General features: G+C 36.7%; 1 protein-coding gene across 1 annotated transcript in view; it reads left to right on the top strand.

Moving 5' to 3' along the window:
• The first annotated feature begins 4,647 nt into the window (after window positions 1-4,647).
• The window catches only part of vipr1a (vasoactive intestinal peptide receptor 1a), a 62,661-nt gene continuing 40,328 nt past the window's right edge, over window positions 4,648-26,980 (top strand). The window contains exons 1-3 of the mRNA XM_036556500.1: window positions 4,648-4,781; window positions 11,029-11,116; window positions 16,927-17,031. Coding sequence (XP_036412393.1) covers window positions 4,728-4,781; window positions 11,029-11,116; window positions 16,927-17,031 — 247 coding nt within the window. The 5' untranslated portion in view covers window positions 4,648-4,727. The remainder of the gene's footprint in view (window positions 4,782-11,028; window positions 11,117-16,926; window positions 17,032-26,980) is intronic.

The following is a 26,980-nucleotide window of genomic DNA, read 5'->3' as shown; positions in this document are numbered from 1 at the left end:
TTTGTTAATACAATGGTACCAGGGCACTTGAAGTTGGACCCAAGATAGCACAAAATGTTACGTGTTCAAAAGAGGGAAGTGTTGGAATTTTTTTCACAAGGAACCGCCCACAGCCAGTTACTGCAGCAACGAATAACTCTGGAGCCTTCAGAATGAAATGTTTGCTTTGGTGTGTTTGGTTTACACACTGCTTTCCCCTTGGCCTAACATATGTCAACGTCTCATATCATTCATGAGGTCTGTACTTGCCCAGTATCTCTGTGGACTGAGTTTGGCCAAATGATTCATCAAAGGCTAAAATATGACATTTTCATGCAATGAAGTTGGATCAGTATCTCTGTGGAACATCTTTGGCCCACTAAGCCTGCATCAGTAATATCTAGAGTTGATATAGGCTAATCAAAGTAGATGACAATGCAAGAAGATGAAAGGAAGTCAGCTGAAACGCATAGATGGTTGTTCAAAGAGGATTTTTGTACACACCACTCTAGTGTGAAAAAAATGCATTGATCTGTGATTAAATGCTCCATTCTTGAGAAATTTCTCAAGTCAGAATTGCTACTTCAGACAAAGCTATTACATTAAATGGTTACAAACACACAGCCTGATGACTCAGAGATAGTCTCATGATATTTTTGAGATACGATTTTAGGCATTTTTTTTGTCAAGTCAGAGTGATACATGCTGGCCATACATAGTACATAGGATTACATAGTAACCAAATTGCTATTTTACCATTATCAACATTTCATATATATCAAGTCAGAAGATTTGTATAGGTTCACTGTTTTGACTAGTAGATAGAATTGCTATAAATGTATTGTGTGACCCCAAGTTTCTAAAGAAATATTAATTTGTAAGTCCTAGAAATTTGTGAAGATTATCAGTCTGATATTTATTGAACTTGTTTAAAATGTAACCCAGTTAGTTTCTGTTAAAAAGAATAGGAAATTAACCAAGAACCTGCAAAGTAACAGACACCAGATTAATTAATAAAACACAGTTTTACATCAAAATGATGTACTGAAATTGGCTACAAATACAATGTACTGATCCAGATGTATACTCTACCAGCTGAACATATTCTCTAAAGATATTTATTCAGGAACTCTGAGAAAATATATTAAATTAAAATTGTAGTTTAATTATATAATTAGAGCATATAGTAGCACAGCAGTTCTAACCTATTTTTTTTTCTGCCAATTTAATAAAAAAGCCTTATAGTATGTCATAGTAATGAGAAAGTGTCTCATCATTATGACTTACTGTCTCATAATTATTATGACAGTGTCTCATGCTAATGGTAAAGTTTCTGATAATTATGACTTCAGATCTCACAATAATGATGTACTCTCATAAAAATGAGATGCTAAGTCATTATTATGAGATAGGATCTCCTTATAGGATAGCAAGTCATGATTATGAGACATTTCATAATTATGAAATACTATATACTATGTCCTAATTATGAGATAATATGTTGTTATTGATCAATAAATCCATTAATCTTTATTTTCATTTGGAAATACATTTGTAGCTCAAAGGAATTGAAAAAGAAATTTAATCAGGTTAAACAAAATGAACAGAACTACATAAACAAATTATTAATGGTGAACGGTAAAATCAAACAAGATAAATGGCAAAAGAATTAAACATAACCACCTGAACTTTTAAATTGTTTTACTGAGTTTAAATTGCTCCCTAATTGGCATATTGTGCCCAAATAGAGCATGAAAGTTAGTGTTAAGTATTTCCATAGACACAATACAAGGTAAAGGGATCTCATAAACCCTTCCCCCTACATTTTTAGGTGAATTATGGTATGTCACTGAGGCAAGACAAGGCAATTTTATTCATATAGCACCTTTCATCACTGTGGTCATTCAAAGTGCTTTACAAATGAGAACACACAAAGATAATTCTAATTAAAATTTAAAAAGATGTAGAAATTAAAAACATAATTAAAGCTATAGATTTAAAAGAGAAGAAATGAAGCATTAAATTGAAAATCAAATTAAAAATTAAGTTAGGGTAATAAAGTGAGAGAAGTGCAGTAGAGTGATGTAAACTAAGCTGAAAGCTGCTCAAATAGGAACGATTTCAGCCTGGATTTAGAAGTGTCCAGTGTAGGGCTCTTCTAATGCTCTCTGTCAACTGGTTCCATTTAAGAGCAGCATAGTAACTGAACGCTGCTTCTCCATGTTTAGTCTTTACCTTCAGCAGTTCTAACTGACTAGTTGTTAATGATCCGAGAGTTTAGTATCAGATAAATACGCTTGTCCTGCACCATTAAGACATTTACAGATCAGATTTACTGGTAAGCAGTGTAAGGATTTGAGAATGGGGGTGATGTGTTCCCTTCTTTTACTTCTAGTGAGACTTTGGCAGCTGCATCTTGAATCAACTAACGCAGACTAATGAAAACTAATAAAGGTGTAGACGAGGGCAAACTTTCAAGTGCACTAAGATAAGTCCTATATTGGTACATCATAGAAAATGGCTGATTCCCTATTTAGTTCACTGCATGGAGAACAAGGAGAGCTGATCCAACACCCTACCAGCTGGGATGTACGACGCAGTCATCTTTGGAATTCGTAAATGTCCACTATTTGACATGTACAGTGCACTAAATAGGGCATAAAAGTCATCATTTCAAGTTATTCATAGCACACTTTATATGGTGTAGGTTTTCATCTAGCATTGTGGGATACCCTTTGGCAGGCAAAAGTGCACTTAGACAAGACCTACATTGGTACAGCCTGGGAAAGGAAAAGAGCTGAACCCCTAGTCCACTACATATGGAACAAAGAGGCAAATAGTTGATTTGAGACACACTCCTAGTGTTTTTCAACTGCAGTCCTAGTGTGAATTCAAATTTGTCCACTAATTGACATCTGAATATGGATTGAGCTATTTTCTAGGGTGTATCAATGAAGGACTCATCCTAGTGCACTTGAATGTTTGTCCCCTAATGGTGTCACACAACATCCGATGGCTCACTACACCCTGTATAGTGCGCTACAAAGAAGTACTATTTAGTATAGTGTACTAAGTAGAGCATAAAAGCCATTATTTCAAGTTACTCATAGTGCACTATGTAGGGTGTAGTGAGCCATTGGGCATTGTGTGATGCCATTACGGGGCAAACATTCAAGTGCACTAGGATAAGACCTTTATTGTATACACTCTAGAAAATAGCTGAAGCGGCAAATAGTTGATTTGAGACACACCCACAATGTTTTCCAGCTGCAGTCCTAGTTGAAGTTTGAAATAGTCCCCTATTTGACATATAGTGCACTAAATAGGGCACAAAAACCATTATTTCAAGCTCTGGTTCAAATTTGGGGGGGCCATGGGATAGTTGTTGAGATTTGTGGGATGGTTGTTGAAAAATTACACAGCTGAGATGCAAATGAGCTGACAGGTATCAATTATTATAAAGCTTGTATTACAGTTTAGAACTCTCAGAAAGAAGCCGAACCTGCCCTGGAATCTGTTTTCACTACATCTTTAGTGTGCTGTGGTCATTTATGGAACTTACATTTATTATTATTAGTCTTTCCTTTTTCGTCTGAATTATCACCATATTTATTATTATCAGGGAATTTCACAACAGCCTAGCATTTATAACAACGTGCAGATCAGACTTAGAATTTTAGTGACATAATGGAAAAGAAAAACAAAGTTAAATCTGTATACTGAATATGTATATATGGCACCCTTGATTTCAAGCCATACATAGTGCCCTAAATAGGATTCTTCATGGGTTCTTTAGGAAAGTCAGTGGTTCTACATAGAACTATGAATACTAAAAGAACCATTTGCATGCCTAAATGGTTCTTTGCATGGTAAAATGGTTCTTCAGATTGATGGAGCATGCGTTGTATATAGTTATATACCTTTTTAAAAATAGTTCTATATAGCTTCAGACGGGTTCTTCTGTTGTCCTATTGTGTTGTTCTATTCTTCTGTTGTTGCAGGCTTGATATCGTAACAATAGAAAAACCCTTTTTGGTGCTATGTACCATTTTCAAACTTGTAAAACCATATTTAACACATTCTCCACCAATCTAAAGAACCATTGCAAAGAACCCTTTAAGCATGCAAATGGTTCTTTGAGTGTTCATGGTTCTACATAAAGCCACTGTCGTTACTAAAGAACCCTTGAAGAATCATCTTTTTTTTAAGAGTGAAGGGAACCATGGCAGAAGCCACGCCCCTTCCCCCCTCCTGCCATTCACCTGTTTACCTCCGCCTTCAGACCGCGAGCGCTCATTGGCTGCTGCCTGAAGCCTCGGCGAGGTCTCGAGCAGCTTTCGCGTGCACTGCGTGGAGATCGAGGCTGCGGGTGACACTTCACGTGAGGAGGGATTTCACAGAACATCGCATCTCAGCAAACTGGACAGTTTAAAGCTGAAAGTGCGGACCGTCCAGTATCAGGGCTTCCCATCTCTCATCTTACTGGTCAGACTTTACTTCGCGCTTTAGTTTTTTTATTGAGATCTTGATTTGGGAAGTACCCCCTCGGGTCTCTCGCGGGGCAGAACTTCAGAGTGAGTCCGCTCGTGCGCACGCGCGCTCGTTGTTTGAGGACAGCAGTAAAGTTTCCTCCAGTTTGACCGTCTCCGCCGCTGTCAGAGCTTTTGAGGACGCAGAAAAAAAAAGAAGGAACAGAAGAGCAGCAGCTCTGTCCGTCCGTCGCGCGCTGATAAGCAGCAGAGACCGAAATGGACGCAGCCAAACGGATCCTCGTGCTGATTTTGACTTGTTCGCTCGGACCGGTGAGTCTCTACGTACGGTCATCTCACTAATAAGCGATCCAGTGAAGAGCCTTCCAGTTTTACATTAGCTGCATGCCTGGTGCAGAGTTTTCTAGATACATTCCCACACAGAAATCTGATATACACTCTTTAAAAAACGGTTCTTTAAGGGTTCTTTAATAAAGACAGTGGTTCTATATTGAGCCATGAACACTCAAAGAACCGGAATGGTTCTTTGCATGGTGGTGTTCTGGTTGATGGACAGTGTGTTGTGTATGGTTCTATATAGAACTTTTTTGAAAGGGTTCTATATATAGCACCAAAAAGGTTTCTGCTATTGTTATGAGGCCAAGCGTGTATCAGTAGGAGAACCTTTTTTGGCAGCTATTTAGAACCATTTTCAAAAAGGTTCTATATAGAACCATATACAACACATTCTGTGTCAAACTGAGGAACCATTTCGCCATGCACAGAACCATTTAAGCATGCAAATGGTTCTTTGAGTATTCATGGTTCCTTGTAGAACCAATGTCATTACTAAAGAACCCCTGAAAACCGTGTTTTTCAGTATATGGATTTCAAATATATGACATGTTTAGCAGATGGACGTATACGCGTAAGACATATTTAACAGTCTACACTCTTAAAAATACGGCTCTTGAAGGGTTCTTTAGTAAAGGGAATGGTTCTGTTTAGAACCATGAGTTCTATAGCCTATAACATTACAAACTTAGCATCTTAAAAATAGAAGAACCGCTTTTTGGTGCTGTATAGAACTCTTTTCAAAAAGGTTCTGTATAGAACCATATGCAACACATTCCCCATCAATCTGAAGAACCATTTTACCATGCAGAGAACCATTTAAACATGAAATGGTTTTATATACACTCTTACAAAAGTGGTCCTTAAGGGGTTCTTTAGTAAATAGAACTTTACTATATAGAACTATGAAGTCTGAAAGAACCTTGTGTGTGCTTAACTAGTTCTTTGCTTGGTGAAATGGTTCTTCGGATTGATGTGGAAAGTGTTGCATATGGTTCTGTATAGAACTTTTTTTCAAAATGGCTCTATATAGAACCAAAAAGCATTCTTCTATTGTTACGATATCAAGCTTGTAACCATAGGAGAACCCTTTTTAGTGCTAAAAAGAACCCTTTTCAAAAAGGTTCTATATAGGACCATCTACAGAACATTCTCCATTGATTTGAAGAACTTTTTTGATGCAAAGAACACTTTAATTATGCAAAGGGTTCTTTGAGTGTTCTTGGATCTATACTTAACTAAAGAACCCTTGAAGAACCATCTTTTTTTTTAGAGTGTGTGATAAAAAACGTTGTTCATATATGAATGTCATATATTACTCATATGCTTCATGTTATATAATATGAGGTTTTTATTCATCTTCCACATACTTACTAATGCAGTGAGAATGATCATAACAGCTACATAATTCAGCTATAAAAACATGCACACTGTAATGCTATGCAATAAAAATTATTTGAACATGAAATAAATGAAAATATTGTTTCCTGACACATTTAAATAATTTAATATTTTAAGCAAACAGATGATATAGTAGCAATTATAACTGTTCTGTAGTGTATTCAACCTAGTATCAGGCATATATGTGTGATCCATGCATAAATGTCCAGTATTTGAGACTTACACATATGTGCACAACATGAATGTATATATAATTTGAAATATATGCCTGACACTTATATGATATATGTGTATGTATAAACATGCGTCAGATTTCTGTATGGGTTAGGCTCTTCTGAAATCAGGGGTATTTTAATAGATTGCAGCAGTAGCAGCCTCTACTCTTCTTATACAGCTGCACTAGATCCTGGAACATTGCTGCGAGGATTTGATTGCATTTAGCCACAAGAGCATTAGTGAGGTCAGGTACTGATGTACTGATGGATGATTAGCTCTGGACATTCCAGCTCATCCCAAAGGTACTAGATGGAGCTCCATCATCCCATAGAACACAGTTTCACTGCTCCACAGCTCCACAGTCGAGTGCTTGGAGACTTTATGCCCCTTGGCACCGGGCATGGCTTCCTCTAGAGCGGCTTATTCTACTAGCAATCCTTTTCTATGAAGATTGTACAAGCTGTGTGCAACTGAAGGCCTGTGGCACCTTAAAGTGACTGAATTCACACATTGGAGATGGCTGTCTGTACATTTGGACATATTATATGTTTTATAGTACTGCTTTTCAGTGCTTGAGGCTATGGCCAGTCTGTCTAGCCTTTGCCTAGTCTTGTTTTAAATCACTTGAGATTATCACACTGTATATCTTCTGAAATGTTTTGCACTGTAGGTTTAATGAAAATAATAATAAAAGTTAGATTTTTTCATATTTGGGGTGTCTGGACTGCTGTAACTGTTCAGAGTGCTTTCAGCATATGAACTCATAGAAAATACAACTTGTTTATGTGTACTCTTACCACAATTTAAAACCTAAATGAGGTGATTTTATTCTTATTTAACCTTATGTAGTGATTTTTATCGACTAGTTTTTCAGTGGACACAATGTGCTAGATGATTGCAAAACACTGAGGAGGCCTGAGGTTTGTGAGAATTTCCTCTGGAGCAAACTTATTAGCAGACGGTAACATAAACAGATGGAAGATGGAAAGCCCCCCATTTTTAAATGCATTAAAGCCTGCAGTGTTGCATTAACACTCTCAGCATTCTTTTTAAGTCCAGCTGGATACAAATTAAACACTGCAAGTGGTTATGCAGTGCTTGAGATTTTCTCGTGTCATTAAGAGTGTATTGTGAGACCAACATCCAGACACTTGATTCAACAAGTCAGTCAGTGATTCATATATGATGAATGATGTATTTTATCAATGCTATACTTCATTAACTTAAACAAGACTCTTTTTGAAAAAAAAAATGTAGTCACGTGAAGTGCTCACACAGCAGTGCTGAATGAACACTTCTGTTGTGTGTTTGTCCAGCCTAATTTAAATGCACTCATGGTGTTGATTCAAACCTGTGGTTGTTCATTCAATCTTCCTAAGGGTGTGTAATCAACCCTGTTAGTATTAATTGAACATTGTATGTGTGGATTCAACCCAATTTGATTGTGTTAATTAAAAACTGTAGGTGTTAATTCAGTCCTGAGGGTTTTAAGTCAATCGTATTCAATTCATATTCATATTCAAGTTCAATTCTTAAAGTATTAGTTCAACACTGTAGGTGTTACTTTAATCCTTAAGGTATTACTTAGCCCTGAGGATGTTAATTCAATTGTGGGTGTTAATTTAACACTGAATAAATTGAAAGCAGAAGGAAATTCAATCCTTGGTTCAAGGATATTGGTTCAAGCCTACAAGTGTTTGTTCAACCTGAAGGTGTTAAATCAATCTTGTAGGTGTTAATATAACATAGCAGGTGTTACTTTAATCCTGAGAGTGTTACTTAATCCTGAGGATTCAAATTCAATGCAAGTGAGTTTAACAGAATAAATTCAAAGCTTAAGGAAATAATTCCATCCTGAAGAAATGGGTTCAATCCTACAAGTGTTCATTTAACCTGAAGGTGTTGATTCAATCTTGTAGGTTTAAAGTAAATCTAGTAGGTGTTAATTCAACATGGTAGGTATTGATTCATATATTTGGTTGTTAATTCAATCCTGAAGGTTTTAGTTCAATTCTGTAGGTGTTAATTTAACACTGTAAGTGTTCATTCAAAATTGTTCTATTAATTAAATTCTAAGGCAGTTAATTCAACACTGTAGGTCATTGTTCAAACCTGAGGCTTTTAGTTCAACTCTGGAGGTGTTTAATTCAACACAGCAAGTGCTAAAACAACACTGGAGAATTTGGTGTGGAGCAGTTCACCATGTAACTGTCTGTGTTTGGAAATTGTATTGAATTTTATGTTATTTTCTCACTTCTCCCATTGCATCTTCCAGTGTATACCCAGTTTGCATCAAAATCTCCTTTCCTTTGTCACTACTATAAATGACAGTTCTGGAGAACGTATAGCACCTTTTTATTGGCCGTATGAATCTGGCATTGTTGAGCATTGTTGCTGCGGTGTTGCCATGGAGGGGTTCCTCCATATGCACACCCAGAACAGAACATTGAAGCATGCTTAATTCAAAATAGTGATGCATTGGTTTCCTTTCCTGGATGTGACGCCATGGCAACCACCTTCATTGTTGGTTATGTCCAAAGTCAGGAGTGTCCTTGGTCACAGCTCCATTCAAAAATCTGTGACGCATGCAATATTTTTATATGGCTGCTATAGCTCTTATTAAGGCATCAATGCATATGTGCTGAAGGACGTTTCATCCATTTCACACTCATCACTGTCTTTCTTTGAAGTGTTAACACTTGACGTTGGCAATAAAGTTTCTTTTTTCCAAGTAATCACAGTTGACGACGCATGGAAGACAGTTATATCTAATCTAAATGAGTCTAAAATAGCAAAGTTAGCACCATAGTGATTGTACAATTCTCTTACAGGCTCTTCATGGAACTTTTAATTAATTAAATGAACACCTGTACCTGATATAAAAGGTTTAGACCAGTAGTAGCACCGTTCTGCAGCCATATGGGTCTTGTTTGAGGCTAACAATTGCTGTTGGAGAAAAGATTTATACCTTCACTGAGCACCTCCATCTGCCAAAGTAACCGCAATAAATCTCACAGTCCTCTAGAGCTCTGTGGAGGAATCTAAAGGAGCACACGGTCTAATAATGAAGATTATGCCTTAAGGAAAATTGGACCCTGGCTGCAGAGGGAAGGTGGTTGGGGAAGTGAATTATGCTGTCACGTGTCGTTGGGAGGTGTTCAAGCAATGCAAGGATGTCCAGTATTTTTAATACAAAAATGTCAAAATACATAAGATATAAAATTGGAATTTCAATTAAATAAGAGATTTATCGAGTTTAATTGATGTGTAGCACTGTCATAAGAAGACCTTGTTTTCGGTTACTGTTTGAAAACACACCATGTTTTCATTTCCCTTTATATTACATACATTCTTAGATTACGTTACCATAGAGCTAAACAATGGTGTTTATATTAAAATCGCAATTTGAAAGAGTTCAGTATTAAGAGTTGCAATTTAGAAGCTGCACTATATGAGACTTTTTTGTCAAAACTAAAAGAAGAAGCATTACTGAGTCAGGAGGGAAAAAAACATGCTAAAATGTTATGATGCGCTGCTGCGAGTTCACCTATAAAGCCTGGAATAGTCATTTAAAAGTCAGAGGCGTGTCGCTGGAGTTTTTCGGACCACGTCATACGTCTTTATGTATTAATGTCACATGCAGAGGCTCGTAAAGAAGGTCTGTCTTGATGTTTAGGTCTCAAATACCAAATCAACTATATACGAATGAAGATATGATGACAATGTTAGATCATTCACTCGTAAGATGCATCCTTGAAAGATGCATCCTCGGAAGATGCCTACTTCACCAAGTTCTGACTGAGTTCTCTTTGGATTCTCGTTCAACATTCTCGCAATCATCAGATTCATCTGCTTGAGGAAGGGGTCCGAAGAACAACCCATGTTACAAAATGTTTTTCCATAAATTGCATGCAATTAAACATTTCCACACGAGAAATCTTCAAAATGTACTTAGTTGAGCTTTAATTATATCCTACATTATTCAATATTGTTTTAAGTTTTAAGTGGGGTAATTTTAACTACTAACTTAGAGCATCTGAACCTTCAGTCTGGCACATTACATTTAGCATTACATCCACCGAAAAAGGAATGTGCTGGTGAAAAAAAGGGCTGAAGCTTAATTTACAAACCACAGTTGTAATACTGGGCAGAAATGAGAAGGTCACAATTAGTCACAATTTGATATTTTTTAGTTACAATTAGATTTTCAACTCAATATTAACAGATGCTAAGTCAAGCATATTCTTTCCTTCCTTATATTCTTACAGAGATACATTTTCTTATGGCAATGACAAAATGTAATCCTCTTTGCTCCCCATTATAAACCCGCCACCTTTTTGACGTCTAACAAAAGTCGTCCTCCATAGGCAGCACATTTGCTCTGTACATTGCATGTAATAATTGTGACTATTTCTGTGCTTGTTATAAAGCAGCCCATGCTTCTCCATTCAGTGTTCATTAGGGAATTCTTGCCTTCAGTCACTCATAAAGGTGCTCCCTGTAACCTTTTGTGTGAATGTCAATGAAAATGCTATGAATAAAGGAAACAGTCCAGTTTGCTGCACTGAATGCAAAAAATATCTAACTTTGGCCCTATCTGTTCAACCAGATGTTATCGGTCCAGATGTGTGACATCATGCTAGACCTGGAGAGGGAGGAATATGAGTGTCTGGCCAACTTGGAAAATGTCACATCAGGTTTGTTTACTTTTCATGCGCATAATAATAGCCACTGGGAAAACTGAATATGATTGCTGTGTTTGCCTGTGATTGTTAGCCAATGTAACACTATTAGTGGAGCTCGTGTAGTACTATTAGTGGTAAGCCCTCTTCGGTAATAAGCAAACTTCTCTATTAAAGGATTAAGATCTAATCCATCTAATCAAAGCTACGCTGGCAAAATCACGAACTGAAATGACGAGTCATGTGGTTTAGAGTTTGAACAATAAGGAACGTAGCACCTTTATTAAGCTTTTGGCAGTAAAAAAGCCTGTAAAAGGGTCCTACATGTTTCTTGTATTGTATTCCATGACGTCTAATAATGTCGCTTGTGTGGGTTTATGTCATAATTCATTTTTACATGACCATTTTCCAACTTCTTTCTTCAGAATAAAAAAGGTTTTTGTTACGGTGCCTTTAAGGCTGATATATGTAAATGACTTTTGTTCTCACTAGCTGCCCTGTGTTGCACCTCAGTCCAAATTGAAACACTCCTTATAACTTTAGCTTAAATGGGCGGGGCTAAGCTGCTGTAGGCTCAAAAGGCATTATAAATGTATTCTTTTTGTGTCCTCACAAAAGTAATGAATTCAAAATTGGGACTTCTTGCAGCTTCAAAGACATGATAGTGAGGAAAGTGAGGAAAGTTCATTTTTTACATGATATGGGCCATTTAACAGAACACTTAGTAGGTTGCTACAGGCTCAATAGATGGATATGACACCACAAAAAGCAACCAATTCAAAATGTTGCTGCTTAATTTCACACATGAATGGGAGAGTTTTGAGATGTTATATCAGTGCTTGTGTACGACATCAAAATCTGTAATTTCAAAAAAGTGTCGAAAGTGGGGTTTTCCATGATACAGAACCTTTGAATTTCTTGGTAGCTATTGTTAAATGGATAAAGATCTAACCTGTCATTAAATTTTGTGGGCAAAATCATAGACTTGAACAGTAGAGGATGTTGTTCTGGTATAGGATGAAGAATATAGCTTTGTTTTGATACAGTTTGGAGAATATGTCTACATTATAGATGAGTTTTGACCGCCTTAATTTTTTAAATTTTATTATTATTTTTTTTAGCACATGTACCACCTGTTCTCTCCTCGATGTGGTTGAGCTACAGCCTTTCCAAAGAAAGAAAAATAGCAGCACTGAAAGCACTTTGAAGTAACAGACAGCTAGTTCAAAGTACCGAAATACTTTGAAGCAACTTCATGAGAAACAATTTTTTTTTTAATCAGCAAGCATCTAATGTCAGTGATGAGTCACTGGAATCCTCATCAACACATGCTGTGCTGATTTCACTCTTCAAAACAGAAGATAGAACCTTGAACAGTAGAAGCATACTGAATTTTCCTGCCTTAAAACCACATGAAAAATACAGCAGTATATCTTAAAATAATGATATATAATGATATATAATCAATGACATTATTATATTTGCTGGAATTTCTATTACATTTATCAACACTAGTGAAAATGGTGTGTTCCACTAAAGATATTAGAATTGAAGACAGACGTTTCTGGTCCTCTGGAATGGACCAGAGCAAAGGTCAGAGGTAGCCCCTCTTATCTTCTGATGGAGTGGATTTATAAGACACTTTTATAAACTGATGATTTGTGTTTGCGTATATTGGCCTTTGGGATAAGATAGGAGGCCCCATGCATGTTAATTAGAATGGCACAGTCAAACAAGCTCATTCGCTTGATATTATGACATGATATATTTGTTAAAGTTAAAATAAGCTCATTTAAAAATGGCATTTTTCTCTTTTCTTCGTAGGCAAATCTGTGAGGAGTATAACTAGTAATTTGCGGTTGTTGTTGCAGTTTGTGTGTAGGCTTATTCCTCCTGGTGTATTGTTTAGTGTGACATTGTTAAACATTGACAAATGCAGTAAAATATAAGTAATAAAATGTCATTTTTCTGCAAACTTTAGTTTTCATGTAAAAAATTATATTGAATACTATGTCAAATAATTAAACATTCCACAAGAATAATGAAAGCTGAAAACATGTTTTACTTTTAATGATTAAATGAAATGTTTCATTTATTATTATTATTAAAGTTTGTCAAAAATCAGAGACAAATCATGGGATACAGTATATCACAAAGAAACCTCTGGCTGCATACTGGAATATTTGGCTGGAGTAGTCCATCATCAAGGTATCTTTGGCATGCTGGAGAAGCTCATGGTGGTCACATACTGCATACTACTTACTACTTTTGGGCACAGTCAGTATGCCAGCAGTGTGTGGTAGGCTATTTGAAACACAGCCCATGTTTTAGATGCTATTTAAAGTGTTTTAAGCCCCTCAGAAAACCGCTTTATGCCCCAGTTTTAATACCTGCTGAAGTTCCTTCTACTTGGGATGGATGGCACACTAGCCAACATGCTGTCGGACATAAACACAGTTGATCCAAAAGTTTGGACTACTTTTAATATAGTCGACTAAAACTGATATTCTTAATGGACTAGAAATGATTAGTTGGCAGTTTGCATGATATTAAATTCTCCTTTTGGGCACAGTAAGAATCTTTTTCCAGTTAAATGTTGGTGAATTCTTTAAAGTGTATGGTTTGTTATAGTTTGGTTTGGTCAAAATTTCTGCATATTTAAATCATTGAGATGTAAACCTCATTCAGAGTGGTTTGATGTGAAATGCCCCAGTTTCTGGAGAAACTTACTGAATCAGATTTGTTCACAATGGTGGTGATAGGAACCAGACGTCCGTAGAGAAGATATTACGTGAAATAAGATAAGATGAGATAATCAAGGGAAATTCACAGTGCTACAGCAGCAAAGGGATAGCAAGGCATTCAAGAAAAGACGTTATAAGAAGAGAATTAACAGTTATGTATTTCATATATTGAGGGTGTATCATTTCAAGTACTATGTTGAAAAATGTCAAACTGTATGACTGCTCCTCACTTTTGTTCAAGCCTCTTGCATTCACTTTATAAATCCTACTCTAAGTGATCAGAACTAGGCATCTGGGTGCATCCAGTCAGAGTACCGTGGGCAGGGAGAGGGCAGGGCCTTATATTATCCAAGCTTCCACACTCAGATGATGGATTTTTCTGAAGTTGCTCATAAATTTTAGGAGTTTGTAATATTAGAGGCTTGTTTTGTTAGAAGGCTGATATGCAGGCGTTGAAAAAGTTCCACTGGAGAATGTTTATGTATCGGAGCCAAACTACAATCTGTTAAGTAAATTATTAGACTTCTGTAGAAACGAGATATCGGAAATCAAACTAAACTCAGAAAGAAATCATAGTATACCTGAAAATCCATACCTCTATTAGATATGACTCATTCTCATTGAAGTAGACGTAATATTAAAAAAACGGAGCCGTGTGAATAAAGTGAGCATCTGTTTGTTGACATTAATAAGAGTTGTTCTACCTTACTCCCACGCACGTGGCTAATCAAAGCAAAGTGCTGTCTATTCCCTCATCCAGACAAAACTAATCTACTATTGATTATGTTTTTAATAGACAAAGCAATGACAGGTGGTGGCGCTTTGAAGTTGAAGCCTGTTAGAAGTTTCAGCGCTGTCACTGATGTGCACTGAGAGTTAAAAAAAGAAAAGAGCGGCAGAAAAGCCTCTAGAGTAATAAGCAATACAGCAATATGCAGATTGTTTTCTTGTACTATTAGGCATGCGATGTCTGCATGCTCTCCCAAGCGATAACATTCTTGATTGCTTTGTCTGCTGCGCCAAAGTAACTGAATGAAAATGACAGTGAATGAACGGCAGCTTATTTGACTTGTTGGCTTGTTGATTCTGTTACAAGGCAGGTGATTAGATGATGACCCTCAGAAATGCCACGCAAGGTTGTGGACACTGATGTATATCAGAGCGAAGCTGTGGTGATTATCTGTATTGTTCGTTCTCGGAAAGGCAAAAAAGTCCACCATCAGCACAGATTAAATCATAAAGTTAAGGATGTATTTCCTTTTGATCATAAAAACTGCCGTCACCTCTGCAAAATAAGGGTTTTTCATTTTTTATTCACTGCCACAATATAATAAAAGCGTAATTCCTCTTAATAAAAGAGTAACATGGACATTCATTCTTGCAATTCTTGTAAGTATTCTGTTCTAACATTGTTTTACAATTTAATTATATTTGTATTATTGAAATCAGTCAGTGTGTAATTCTCTCAGCAGGTTAACATGTAAAGTATAATGATGCATAAACCTGCGTACAGTTAAGGGAAGTTAGGCAGTGTTTTCATAACTGAAACAGACGGAGAGAACATGGGACTCCTAACACCTGTGCAAGACCTGGTAGACCAAAACAGTCCCATCAGATAAACTGCACTTAATCTTTCATCTTTGAGAGAGAGGAGAAAATCAAGCTGCTTCAGATCTGAAAACATCCACCAGTGTTTCTGTCCATCCTTCCACTGTGAGAAGACAACTCAGCGTCCAGACTTCAACAGTACTGAATGTGTTTGGATTACGTGGATTGTGAGAAGCATATAGTGTAACCAACTTCTAAGACTTCTAAGAGGTGTGGAAAAATATCCCTGCAGATTTTCCAATATCCCTTGGAAAAACTGAAAGCAATTTTCCTGAAAAGAATGAAAACTGTAATAGGGACACAATAAATACTGAAAAACTTCAATATTCTATTTAGTTGTTGAAGCTTCTGTTAAATATGTTTTCTGTGTTTTTCCTGACACTGAAAAATGATTAACTTTTATGCCATTTTGACTAGAAATTAAATCAACTTTGGGGGTCTCTGATTTTTGCACAGTACTGTACATCAAATCATTTCTAACCTTTGACTTATAGGTGAAAGTGCTACAAAATAGGCATTGTACATAAGAAATCACATACTGATGTTAAACTTAGTGTACGTTGTTCATTTTTCATAATTTGCTGGTGTTACTGGTTTTAAATAGCAAGGAGAAGTTAAGGATTACCCTGTTGGTAAAATTTGCCTGGCCCACTTGTGGTCCACATTCTTGAGTTTGTTCTAGCCCAGCATACAGCTGGTACCTCGGCCCTGATTTGACCCAGGCACTGTAAGTGAGTAGAACTGATCAATGTGGCCCAAAACTGGCCCAAATACACTGTTAAGCCATTCACGCTAGAATTGGACCACAAATATTAACATGAGGCAAAAATTACACAGCTGTCCTGCATATACTCTGGCCCAGAATTTGACAACTGTAGGTGCCCAGTAGTCAACCAACTCTTGTGTATGAAAACCATAATTTGCTTTTGCGTATGTTTGACCAAGCATTGGCAACCTGATTGGTTAAACCAAAGAAGTAGATATCAAGTAAAGTTTAGTTTTACTGCTGTTTTTTTGTGATACACATAGACTTTAAGCATCTCTATTTCCTATTTATATTGTCATGGTGGTAAATGTGTATGTCTGCAAAATTTCTGACCAATAGTGGAACACCTCTGTGTGTAATTCGGTCCACTTTATCTGTTGTAGTGTGAAACCAACCAAACCAAATAAAAAAGATACAATCACAAAAACTTAATAATAGGTTTACAGACACGTTATTACATAAAGGTAGTTTTAGTTACTCAGACAGTGGTCTGGTTGCAGGTTTTTTTTTTTTTGTACCACTCCTGTTCCTACTGTACATTTTATAAGTCAGTGCTGAATGAGGAAATGTAAATGTACATCTAACATTGATAACAATGAATAACAATAGAAGGAACTAGTAGGAATGGTAATAGGATCATGCTATAGAGTCCCTAATAACTAACTTTGACTTAAACTGCTCGTGAAACTGATTTCCTGTTTTCCCAGGCTGCAGCAGTAAATGGGAAGTTGCTTGCTGGCCGTCGGCTAACGTTGGACAGCTGGTCACCATCCCCTGCCCCAGTTACTTCAGCCATGTCAGTGACCAAAAAGGTAATATTAGCATCAGTATAAACAGCTAATCAGTTTTTCTCCAAGGAAGATGCTGAAGAATTTTGCTATGTAGAGCCTTGCTCTCTGAAGAGAAACAAAAACATTCTCTCAGGCCACCCACGTTTTTGTGTGTAACACTGTTCAACGTTCAATAAATAATGCAAGCGAGGTTTGAGGCAGTAGCGTAATTAGTGTGTTTGTAACAGGTAGCTACCAATGTTAAAAAACTCCACTTTCTTTAATAAAAAGAGAGGAAGAGAGAAGAGGACATGGCCTGAGTCAGAATGTGTGGGACTCTAGGGGTCTATATGTTAGCAAGCGGAGGCCTAGACCTTCTCTTATTGTGATACATTTGTCTCTGGAGAACTCTGCTGTGACAAGATTGACTGGAGGGAGTTAAGGGTAGAGCCAAGATGAATGAAAAACTTGGAACATTTTATTTTTCTCTTGCTCAGGAGATATAACAGAAAAATAAACAGCAAAACACAACAGAGCAGTTGTGAGCTTTTCAGTTTTGTTTTGGTCTGTGAAGGAGCATTTTCTCCTTGGTCTGTGCTTAGCAAAGGAATTTAATGCTTGAAAGGGAATTTCATCTGGTTTTTTTTTAATTCTACATAATTAAATGGTTAAGATATAAACATAGTCATTCAGAGTGGTTTGATGTGGAATTCTACATTTTAGAGAAACTTAACAAGTTAGACCTGTTCACAGTGGTGGTGATAGGAACCAGACGTCCGAAGCATTTAATACTTTAAAATGAAATCAAATACAGTTATTACATGAAGTCATCATTATAACTTGAGATATTATTTTATAACAGGATTAGGAAAAGCTTTTGTCCTAAAACATTTGGAGGGTTATAAGGCAAAATAGTACCCAGAGAAAACATATTTTTTCATATTCATCACTGTTATCGTCATTAATGTTACTTATAAAAAGAGGAGGCATGTGTAGATTCACTGATCATTTTAGATAATTAATGGCTATATTTACGTTGTAGACATCACAACCTCCGGTTTCTGTCACCACCACTGTAAAGAAATTCAAGCTGATAAGTTTCTCCACAATGCACCACTTCACAAAAACCACTCTGAATGGCTTTGTTTACATCTCAACAATTCAGTCGTTCAGCAGCTTTGGCAAATCAGTGGAATTCCCCTTTATAAGTGGTTTCTGACATCTGTATGGACAAAAGCCATGCTTCAAAATTGCTATTATTGTTAGGTATGCGATAAACTTTTGTCCATTTTTACAGACTTCAAACATATCTAGGCTGATCAACTTCCATTTGCAGTGTGGGGACAGTGTTTTTTCACTGAACTGAGACTTTAAATGAGTAATGATGGAAGGCCTTAGTGTTTGAGAGTTATGTATGAGTTTAAATATTAGTTACTGTGTGGTTAGATGAGTTCACTCACGCAGCACGTGTGTGGTTGTGGGTGTTCCACTGTAAAACACATTTTATGTTCCCAATTAATTTCCTCTCTTTGTTCTCTTGCTGATAAGGTGCTGTTAAATATATCATTGGAAGGTGTGCGTTCTGGAATGTAGATTAAGAGATTATAGGTGTCTCTTGGCTTTACCTTTTTAGGAGAGGCAAAAGTGTAGCAGCAAATGTCTAATCATTTGCATACTGAGTAAGGCCGCCCCTTATAAACACTAGAGATGCACTGATCATGAACATCTTCAAAACTAAATTGATAGATGGCCAATTTTCTGGACTCAAGCTCATGTTCTGTGGTCTAAATGAACATATGAAACACACTAGCACATTTTCAGCTTTCTATCAGCCAAATTTTCAGTATACATCATGGTAAAGGTATGTGCACACATGATCATCACATCTATATGAGCTTGTTTTACGTCCTCTTCCAAAACCAGGTGCATGCTCCACTCTTCTCATTCATTCAAAAGAGCATTTGTGAGGTCAGACACTGATGATGGATGAGAAGGCCTGGCTTGCAGTCGGCATTCCAATTCATCCTGGAGTATGTCCAGTGGCAGCTTTACACTACTCCAGCCAATGCTTGGTATTGTGCATAATGATACTTGGCTTAAGTTATTGTGCGAGGCACCAGAAGGTAGATCATTTTATGAGCTAAGGGCTTCAGCACTTGGCAGCTCTACTCTGTGAGTCTGTGTGGCCTAGCGCTTCATAGCAGAGCTGTTGTTGCTTCTTGATGCTTCCATTTCATAATAATAGCACTTATAGTTGACCAGGGCAGATCTAGCAATTGGATCTTTAATTGGATTTAGTGCAGTACAGAATGTAAAATGTTCTGTAATAATCACTGTTTTCATAGTTTTGGTGACAGTTTTTAAATGTGACACTACTAACACATTAAGGCTGTGTAAAAATATTGTGATTCATGTTCCACATCGTGAAAATTCAAGTAATTTTTCCATATTGCCAACCCTTATGTTAATCCTATCACTATATAACTCTCTATATAATCAGATATGCAGTTACATAAGCCCATTTATAATAAGACATTACTGTGATAAATGATTAATGGAACTAATTTTTTTAACACTGTTAATGCATTTTCCTAGTTTGACCCTTTGAACCATCTGTAGTTCCACCCTGAAGCCCAGCTGCTAATGTGCTGTATGTTGCTATGACCGACTTTACAGCTGTGTTTCATGTAAATACAGCTTTTAAATGCCGAGTTTCAGCTCTCTTAATGAAAAAGGTATTTTCCAGCTACTGCAGTTCTATGACGGTGCTTATGCTGGTAATATCATTAATATCAGTTATGTCAGCACGGGAGGATGCCTTTATCAGACTGCAGTGTACAATGCTCACAGGAGCTGTATAGATAAATCAACAAGCAGCAAAATATCAAACACAACACTAACTGGAAAACTCCAGTTTCAATAGAAACAAGACGTAACTTAGCAGCATGAGAGGAAAAGGCTACAGTCGGTGATGAAAACTGGAAATGTTTATTCTGCGGAAATCAAGATTTTCACTTTCAGGTTCGCTGCATTCACATGATGAAAATAAAGCTACAGAGTTATTTATAGCATTCATACTTTTGCAGTTTTGTTTTGCTGACTCATATAGCTATAACAGAATTTTTAAAATGAGAAACAAATCTGTCTTTAGGGTCAAATTGGAGCAAATAAGGAAAATGTGATTAATCACGATTAACTACCCAAAATAATGCAATTAATTGCAACTAACTAGACTAAAATAATGCAAATTATTCACGATTAACTACACAAAATAATGTGGTCAATTGCCACATTTTGCCAATTGTCACATTTTGACCACAACATATTATTTTATTACCACTGTTAAAGTGGGTCGATAGCTACCACACTGTCTTGAGTGAATAGTAGGATCCTGCAACAGGTGGCTAACGCAAGTAGCAAGGAGCATCTAGCTATGCTACAGACAATGATGCACTGTAAAAAAAAAATTGGGGTTTTGACTTTTGATTTTAGAGTCTGGGCTGCCTTAAAATTTTGAGTTAATTGATCTTTAAATAAGTTGATAGGGCATAATTCAGCCTGGACACTAACTAAGTTAAAACTATTTTTTTTACAGTGTGCAATAAACCCTCTTTACAAGCACTCTTAAGGGAACAATATGTAAGATGATGCAATCTGTCAAATTCAGACTCCACACAGTTAGCACATTTTCATTAATTTGCAGGCCAGTACTGTTAACTGTAAAGCATGTCACTGATTTAACTCAGTTGTGTGCCAGCTTTGTTGAATATATTTAAGTCAGGCACATACATATCTACTTATGCCTTTAGAGGTTCCTCACAGAATTGTTCATTGATGGCTGTGATATGTATGATTCATCCAATAACACTGTGAATACCGTGACTGAAAACTAGGGGCAAGTTAGATCAGCATGGGGATGTGAGATTGGGCATCACACCGGGAGCGGGCAGCTACTTCTTTATCCACTTATGTTGGACTGATGCCGGACTTGACACTACAGTGACTTACCATCGCCTCTTGAGGTATAAAGTGGAGACAGGATGGGCCGGGGCTAGCTAGTTAGCATGTTAACTGAATTAGAAATCTCTGCAACGCAGTACATAAATGTCTTTGCCTTAACATCAAAACTGTTATTCCTTCACATTATGTTGATAATTCTAGTTACTTTTGGAACGTTTTAAACTAAAAATATGACATATTGCTCATTTGATTTAGAAAAGCTTAAGTAACCTACTTGCTGGGAGTTTTGGCCGGGAGAGCAGTCACTTTGTGTGAGGGAGAGGAACGTGAGTAGCCTATATATATAGCAAACTCTGATTGGTACTTTGGCAAATCACATATCACATTGTGCCAAATTTAGTCCCACCCAACTCAAATCGAACAGAAGAAAATGACTGAAAAAGGTAGTTTAAAAAAATCTCTCAACATAAAAGACCAACAGCATTCTTTCTCTCCCAGATCATTGTAAGGTGACACTTTATTTTGAGAGGTCCTTTTAGATGAAACAAACATTCAACAGACTCTCAGTAACATGTCAAAAACATATATGAGGGCTTAAGATTTTTTAGGTTTTGGGTTGAGGTTAATGTTAGGGTTAGGATTAGAGCCAGGGTTAGAGTTAGCTTTTGGGTAAGGTTGGGTAAGATTAGGTTTTGCATAATGGAAGTAACACATTAACAATACATCTACTTAAGTTAAGTAATGTATCAACATAACATCTAGACATTTACTTCAGTGTATTCAGGTGCTTCACTACTGCTACTTCACTGATATGTTGTTGATGTTTTACTGATAATCTGTTAAAAGTTAATTAATCATCTACAAAGGACTACTGCAAATAAAGTGTTACTAATTGTAAAAGCATCACCAAAACTATAGATACCCTGCTGCAAAAAACTGCATAGTCCAGCATGGCTGGTCACCAGCCATCTTCATTTTTGTTCGTATTTTATTCTTCTACATGAGTTCCTTTACATTGTGTGAAAATTTCATGATGAATGGACCCGTAGAAATTCTCCAAAATCACTTTGATTAAAACATTTTTACATTACCTTACATTAAAAGTAAATAAAGTTTTAGCCCTCTCCTGTAAAGTTACTATTTTGCAGACGCATGTTGTGTTTTGATGCTTGTATGCTGGTCAACCAGCATGACCATGCTGGGATGACCATTTAACCCTTGTGTGGTGTTGATGTTTTTGTTACTCAGTGGTCTGGTGGACCCACCACATTATTGTTTTGTTTTTTTTTATCAACACAGCCAAAACAATTTATGTAAAAATCCCAGATGTTTAAAATATCACAAGTGGCCAGTATAGGGTTTTCCTTTAGCAGCTGTAGCCAGTCAGCAGCCTGTCCATGTTGTCCACCCTCACACGCACACACACACACACACATATACACACATATACAAACACATATACACAGACACACACACACACACACACTAACAGCAGGCCATGTAAAAGAAGAACAGAGTGAAGGGACCCTCACCTCCACACTTTTATTCCCCGTGGGTTCACCCCAACACCACATGTAGGGGGGTAAACTGTGTGAAGGCACCAAAAATGTGTTATTTAATATGGTCTTCACAGAAAATGAGCAAAGACCAATGAATCTGGGGTTGAAATATTAATAAATCGCATCATTTTTCTTTTGGTAAACATTGAAAATGGGTCCCACAGACCTGAACACCACACAAGGGTTAAACCAGAACCAGACCATCACTTGAAGAGCATAAACCAGCAAAGATCAGCTTAGACCAGCATGAAATGAAAAATCTTTAAGAATTACACATTGTCATATTGAAACATGCATTTAGTGGCATTAAGCTCTGGTGGGATTTAAAGTGCATCTCCATTTATGGCACAGTTTGGATTTCCTGTTATTCTTCAGGTCAGGACAACATGAATGCATTCCGCTTTGGTCCAGGATGGAGATGGGTTATGTCAAAGTCAGTCTACAAGTTTTGGTACATACTCCTATGCTGTTTGTGCTGGTTAGAGCGATCGTACAAAATACATTCAGACTGACTAATCAGTAAGGAGTTATCTGTTCAGCGGTGGGAATTAATTTCATGATGAGTCATCAGGCTGTAATCATAGGGCATTTCAGAAGAGCAGTTAAGCTATTTTTAAATGGCTTGACTCCAAAAGTGTGTTTAATCTAATACCTGTCTATTTCATTATCATAAGCAAGAAATTACATTCAGTGACGACACTTCTGTGTATCTGCATGGAGTGCATGGTTCCTGTTCTTAAAGGTCAAACGTTCATGGACAATAACTCTGTCTATGTGACTGTGAATCTAAATTGACCTGTCACGTTTTGCTTGTGGCGCTATGGTTTAATTATCAGTATGAGCGTTTCAGCTGAGTGGATTTGCTTCCTCTGTCAGAATAACAGCTACGATATACAGCTTTGGTGGCAACCTTGCGAACCCTGTTGAGATATATCTAATGGCTTTCAAGTCATCGCTCCATGTTGATGAAAGAGACAGGCTTTGCCTGTAAAACCCCCCGAGCCCTTGAGAGAGTTCTTCTTGGAGCGCATTCAAAACATGGATTGAGGGATTTAGGTGCTTGAGGGTGAAGTAGTAAGGATTTATCATCCTCATGTGGCTGTGGGATTCACAGTTGAGTAAAGACTGTGGAGAATGGTGATACTGGCCAGATGTGACTGGAGGGGAAGTTTCATGCGGACCCTGGTGGAGGGGGTGTCCCAAAGGGTGGGCGATGTGACACCATACAGTTGTAGTTAGGGTAGAACCAAATTTAAGAAGATAAAAATTCTGCCAACTGATAATATTGGCTGATATAATTTAATATGGTCAAAAATTGGAGTTTTGCTGACTAATATGACAGTTGTGGTTTTGGTGTCTGATAATTACCTCTTGTTTTTCTCATTTTTCATCAATTCATTTCATTGAATTGTTGTGCTGTAATATGCTAAAGGTTAGATTTGGATGAATTTAATTATGAAGTGTTGAAATTACTGATTCAAATGATTAAAGCTATCACGATTAATCATGTTAGTTTGTGTAGTTAATCACCAATAATTGCTTTTGTTTGCTCTAATTTGAATCTGAAGACCCTTTTTGTTTGAAAAAGCAGGGCAGCTATAGCCATATGAGTGGGCAAGATAAGTTTCACCAGAATATCTTTATTACCTTCAATAATTCAACTTAATCCTGAAGAAAAAAATCACTTGAACACAGGATGAACATGAGAATAAAGTGAATGCAGTTTCTAATTTTCAGCACCACCATCCAGTGAGAGCAACAGAGGCTGCACGTTCCAACACCTCCTGATTGCATCCCTCTCACTGTCATAGTGCTACAGTATCTTGTTTTGAGGCAAACTGGATTTATTCACTTTGCTGTTGCTTTTGTAAGTTTGTGGGTTGTTGATTTATTCATTGTTCTCCTGCTAGCACTGTCCAGTGTAGCCTGCTGAAGGTGCTAACTTTACTGATATCACTGTTATTACTGATTTTGCTGCATCAGAGCTGTGTTGAGCTTCTAAATAGTCGTTCAGAGTTAATGTACTTAAGTGGTCAATTTATATCATGGCAGTAGCTGGAACTGGTTATCAAGAGAGTCATCCAACCTTTCAACAGTCTTGTTAAATTCTCCAAAAGTGAATGGTTTTGTGGATCAGTAAACAAGCTCCAAAGTGTTTGTGCTTTATGGGCCGGAATATCTCTTATAAGTTAACCAATAAAATTGTGCTACCTCAATATTATCGGCCAACTGATATATCAGTCAGGCTCCTGTATTGTCACTGCATTAACTGCATAGTAATAAGTAGCCGATTGAATATCAGCCTGTTATGACATCATCTTATTTAATTGATGTAATTTTAACATTTTTCTCCTGATCTTAAGACGTATGGTGATAAATTTTTCTCATATTGCCTGACCTGGTGACTATTTGCACCCTTGAGGTTTAGATGGGAAAAGCAGATAAAGGCTGGAGAGAATACTGTGTTGCATTTGTAGAAAATGGAGTCGTATATTACAGACTTGCATGACGATCTTTGTGTCATCGGAGGAGAGGAACAAAGGGAATCTGTAGATCCCTGCAGAAATAAAAGTCAGAGACAATTTACGACAAACAGCTTGGGAATTTTTGCTCTAATCATCCTGATGGGCTTCCTCCTCCACTTTTCCTCTGCTCTTGCCTTTTGACCAGCCAGGAATGTCTTTACCAGAATCCTGCCACTGTCAATACTCTGGCACAGCACATAGCATAATAAGCTCTAAAACTTTTTTTCAACATACAAGCTTTTATCGTTAATTTACAGCGTCTGCCGGTAAGAAAACCGGGATAAGAAGAAGAATCCGAAGAATACGTGGAAGCTTTTAGATGTCTGGCTTCCTCATACTGATTCATGAGATAAGTAGCTTTACTCTAGAGTCTTGTAGTCTCACTATACTGGATAGTAGTGCCTTTAAAAGCAAGCTTTTGTTTACCTGAAATCTTTAGTCAAAATATGAAGACTTTTCCTCCCTTTGAAATGTCTTCTGTTTTATTTTTTATCTTCTTGATTGCATCACCACACACTAGGGGTGGGCAATATGGTAAAAAATATTATATCACGATATTTCAAGACATTTTCACAATACTGAGCTTTAGTTTTTCTTATTTAGCTATATTTAAAATATTGCTAAAAATATTATACATACATACATACATACATCATCTAAACCGCTTATCCTTCTGGGTCGCGGTGGGGTGCTGGAGCCTATCCCAGCTGTCATTGGGCAGAAGGCAGGATACATCCTGGACAGGTCGCCAGTCCATCACAGGGTAAAAATATTATAAAATTTTCAATATTTAGATTTTCTGGGATTTAATGAGTTACAACAGACAAAACATGCAGTGCCACGTATAAAATACTATAATAATAATAATAATAATAATAAAAAAATAATAGTAAATCTAGAACTACATTTTTTATTCAATGTTCTACAAACTGAACATCACTAAATCCAATTAAATCATCCAAATCATGCTTACCTTGTCACAAAACATAATTGGTCATTGTTCTTGAATGACGATATCCACAATAATGTTAATAAAAGGGCTGAAAAGGGCTGCTATCCTGATAACAATAAAATATCACTATATTTCACTTTGTTATGATTTCTGATTCACATTGACTTTAGCTGTACGTTCACAGTAGCAGACAACCGTTCGGTAATGTTGCCTTAAGTTTGTATCTTGAGGGTCTGTTTGATGCCACTCTTGTTGTCGCATGTGAGCATGTACACTGCATGGTCGAGTTTATATGTTATATATTTATATAAAAAGTTTAGGTATTGAAAAGAAATATATAATATTTTAAGCATTTCTGTTATTTGCTGAGTTTATTGAAATTATATACTGAAAAGAAATGTATAACCTGTTAAACATAACACATGTAAAATGTGACATAACTTATGCAAAAGCCACATAATTATAACAATAATAAAGGCCACAGGTTTCTTTCTCATTGTGTTAAATTCAGCAAATAAAGAGTAATTGTGTATAAAGTGTGCAGAAATGTGTTCTTTGTAAAAGATGTGTTAACTTAATTTAAAAATCAACAAAACATTTGCAAAATTATTACAGATTGGTGTAAAATTTCAACTGTGGTTGTAGGATTACTAGTTGATATGGTTTACAAGTTTGCACTTTTTCTTTGCACAATACTGTTGTTAAAGCTGCACTGTGTACGATTAAAGAATTTTTGTTAAAACTAAAAGAAGAAAAAAAATCATGCTAGAATATGGTGAGCGTGCACTGCTGCAAGGCAACTTGTAAAGCCTGAAATAGTCATTTAAAAGTCAGGTCAGATTTTGTAGTAGTAGTCAGACCACGTCATACATCTTTACGCGTTAATGTCACACACAGCCTCAAAAAGAAGATCCAGCGTGACATTTAGGTCTTAAATAAAAAGCCAACATTATACTGATGACGATGACAGTCATAGATAATTCACTCTCATCCTT

This window comes from Colossoma macropomum, unplaced genomic scaffold, assembly GCF_904425465.1.
Source record: "Colossoma macropomum unplaced genomic scaffold, Colossoma_macropomum, whole genome shotgun sequence".
Classification (NCBI taxonomy): domain Eukaryota; kingdom Metazoa; phylum Chordata; class Actinopteri; order Characiformes; family Serrasalmidae; genus Colossoma; species Colossoma macropomum.
This window is presented reverse-complemented; position numbering and strand designations above follow the sequence as displayed.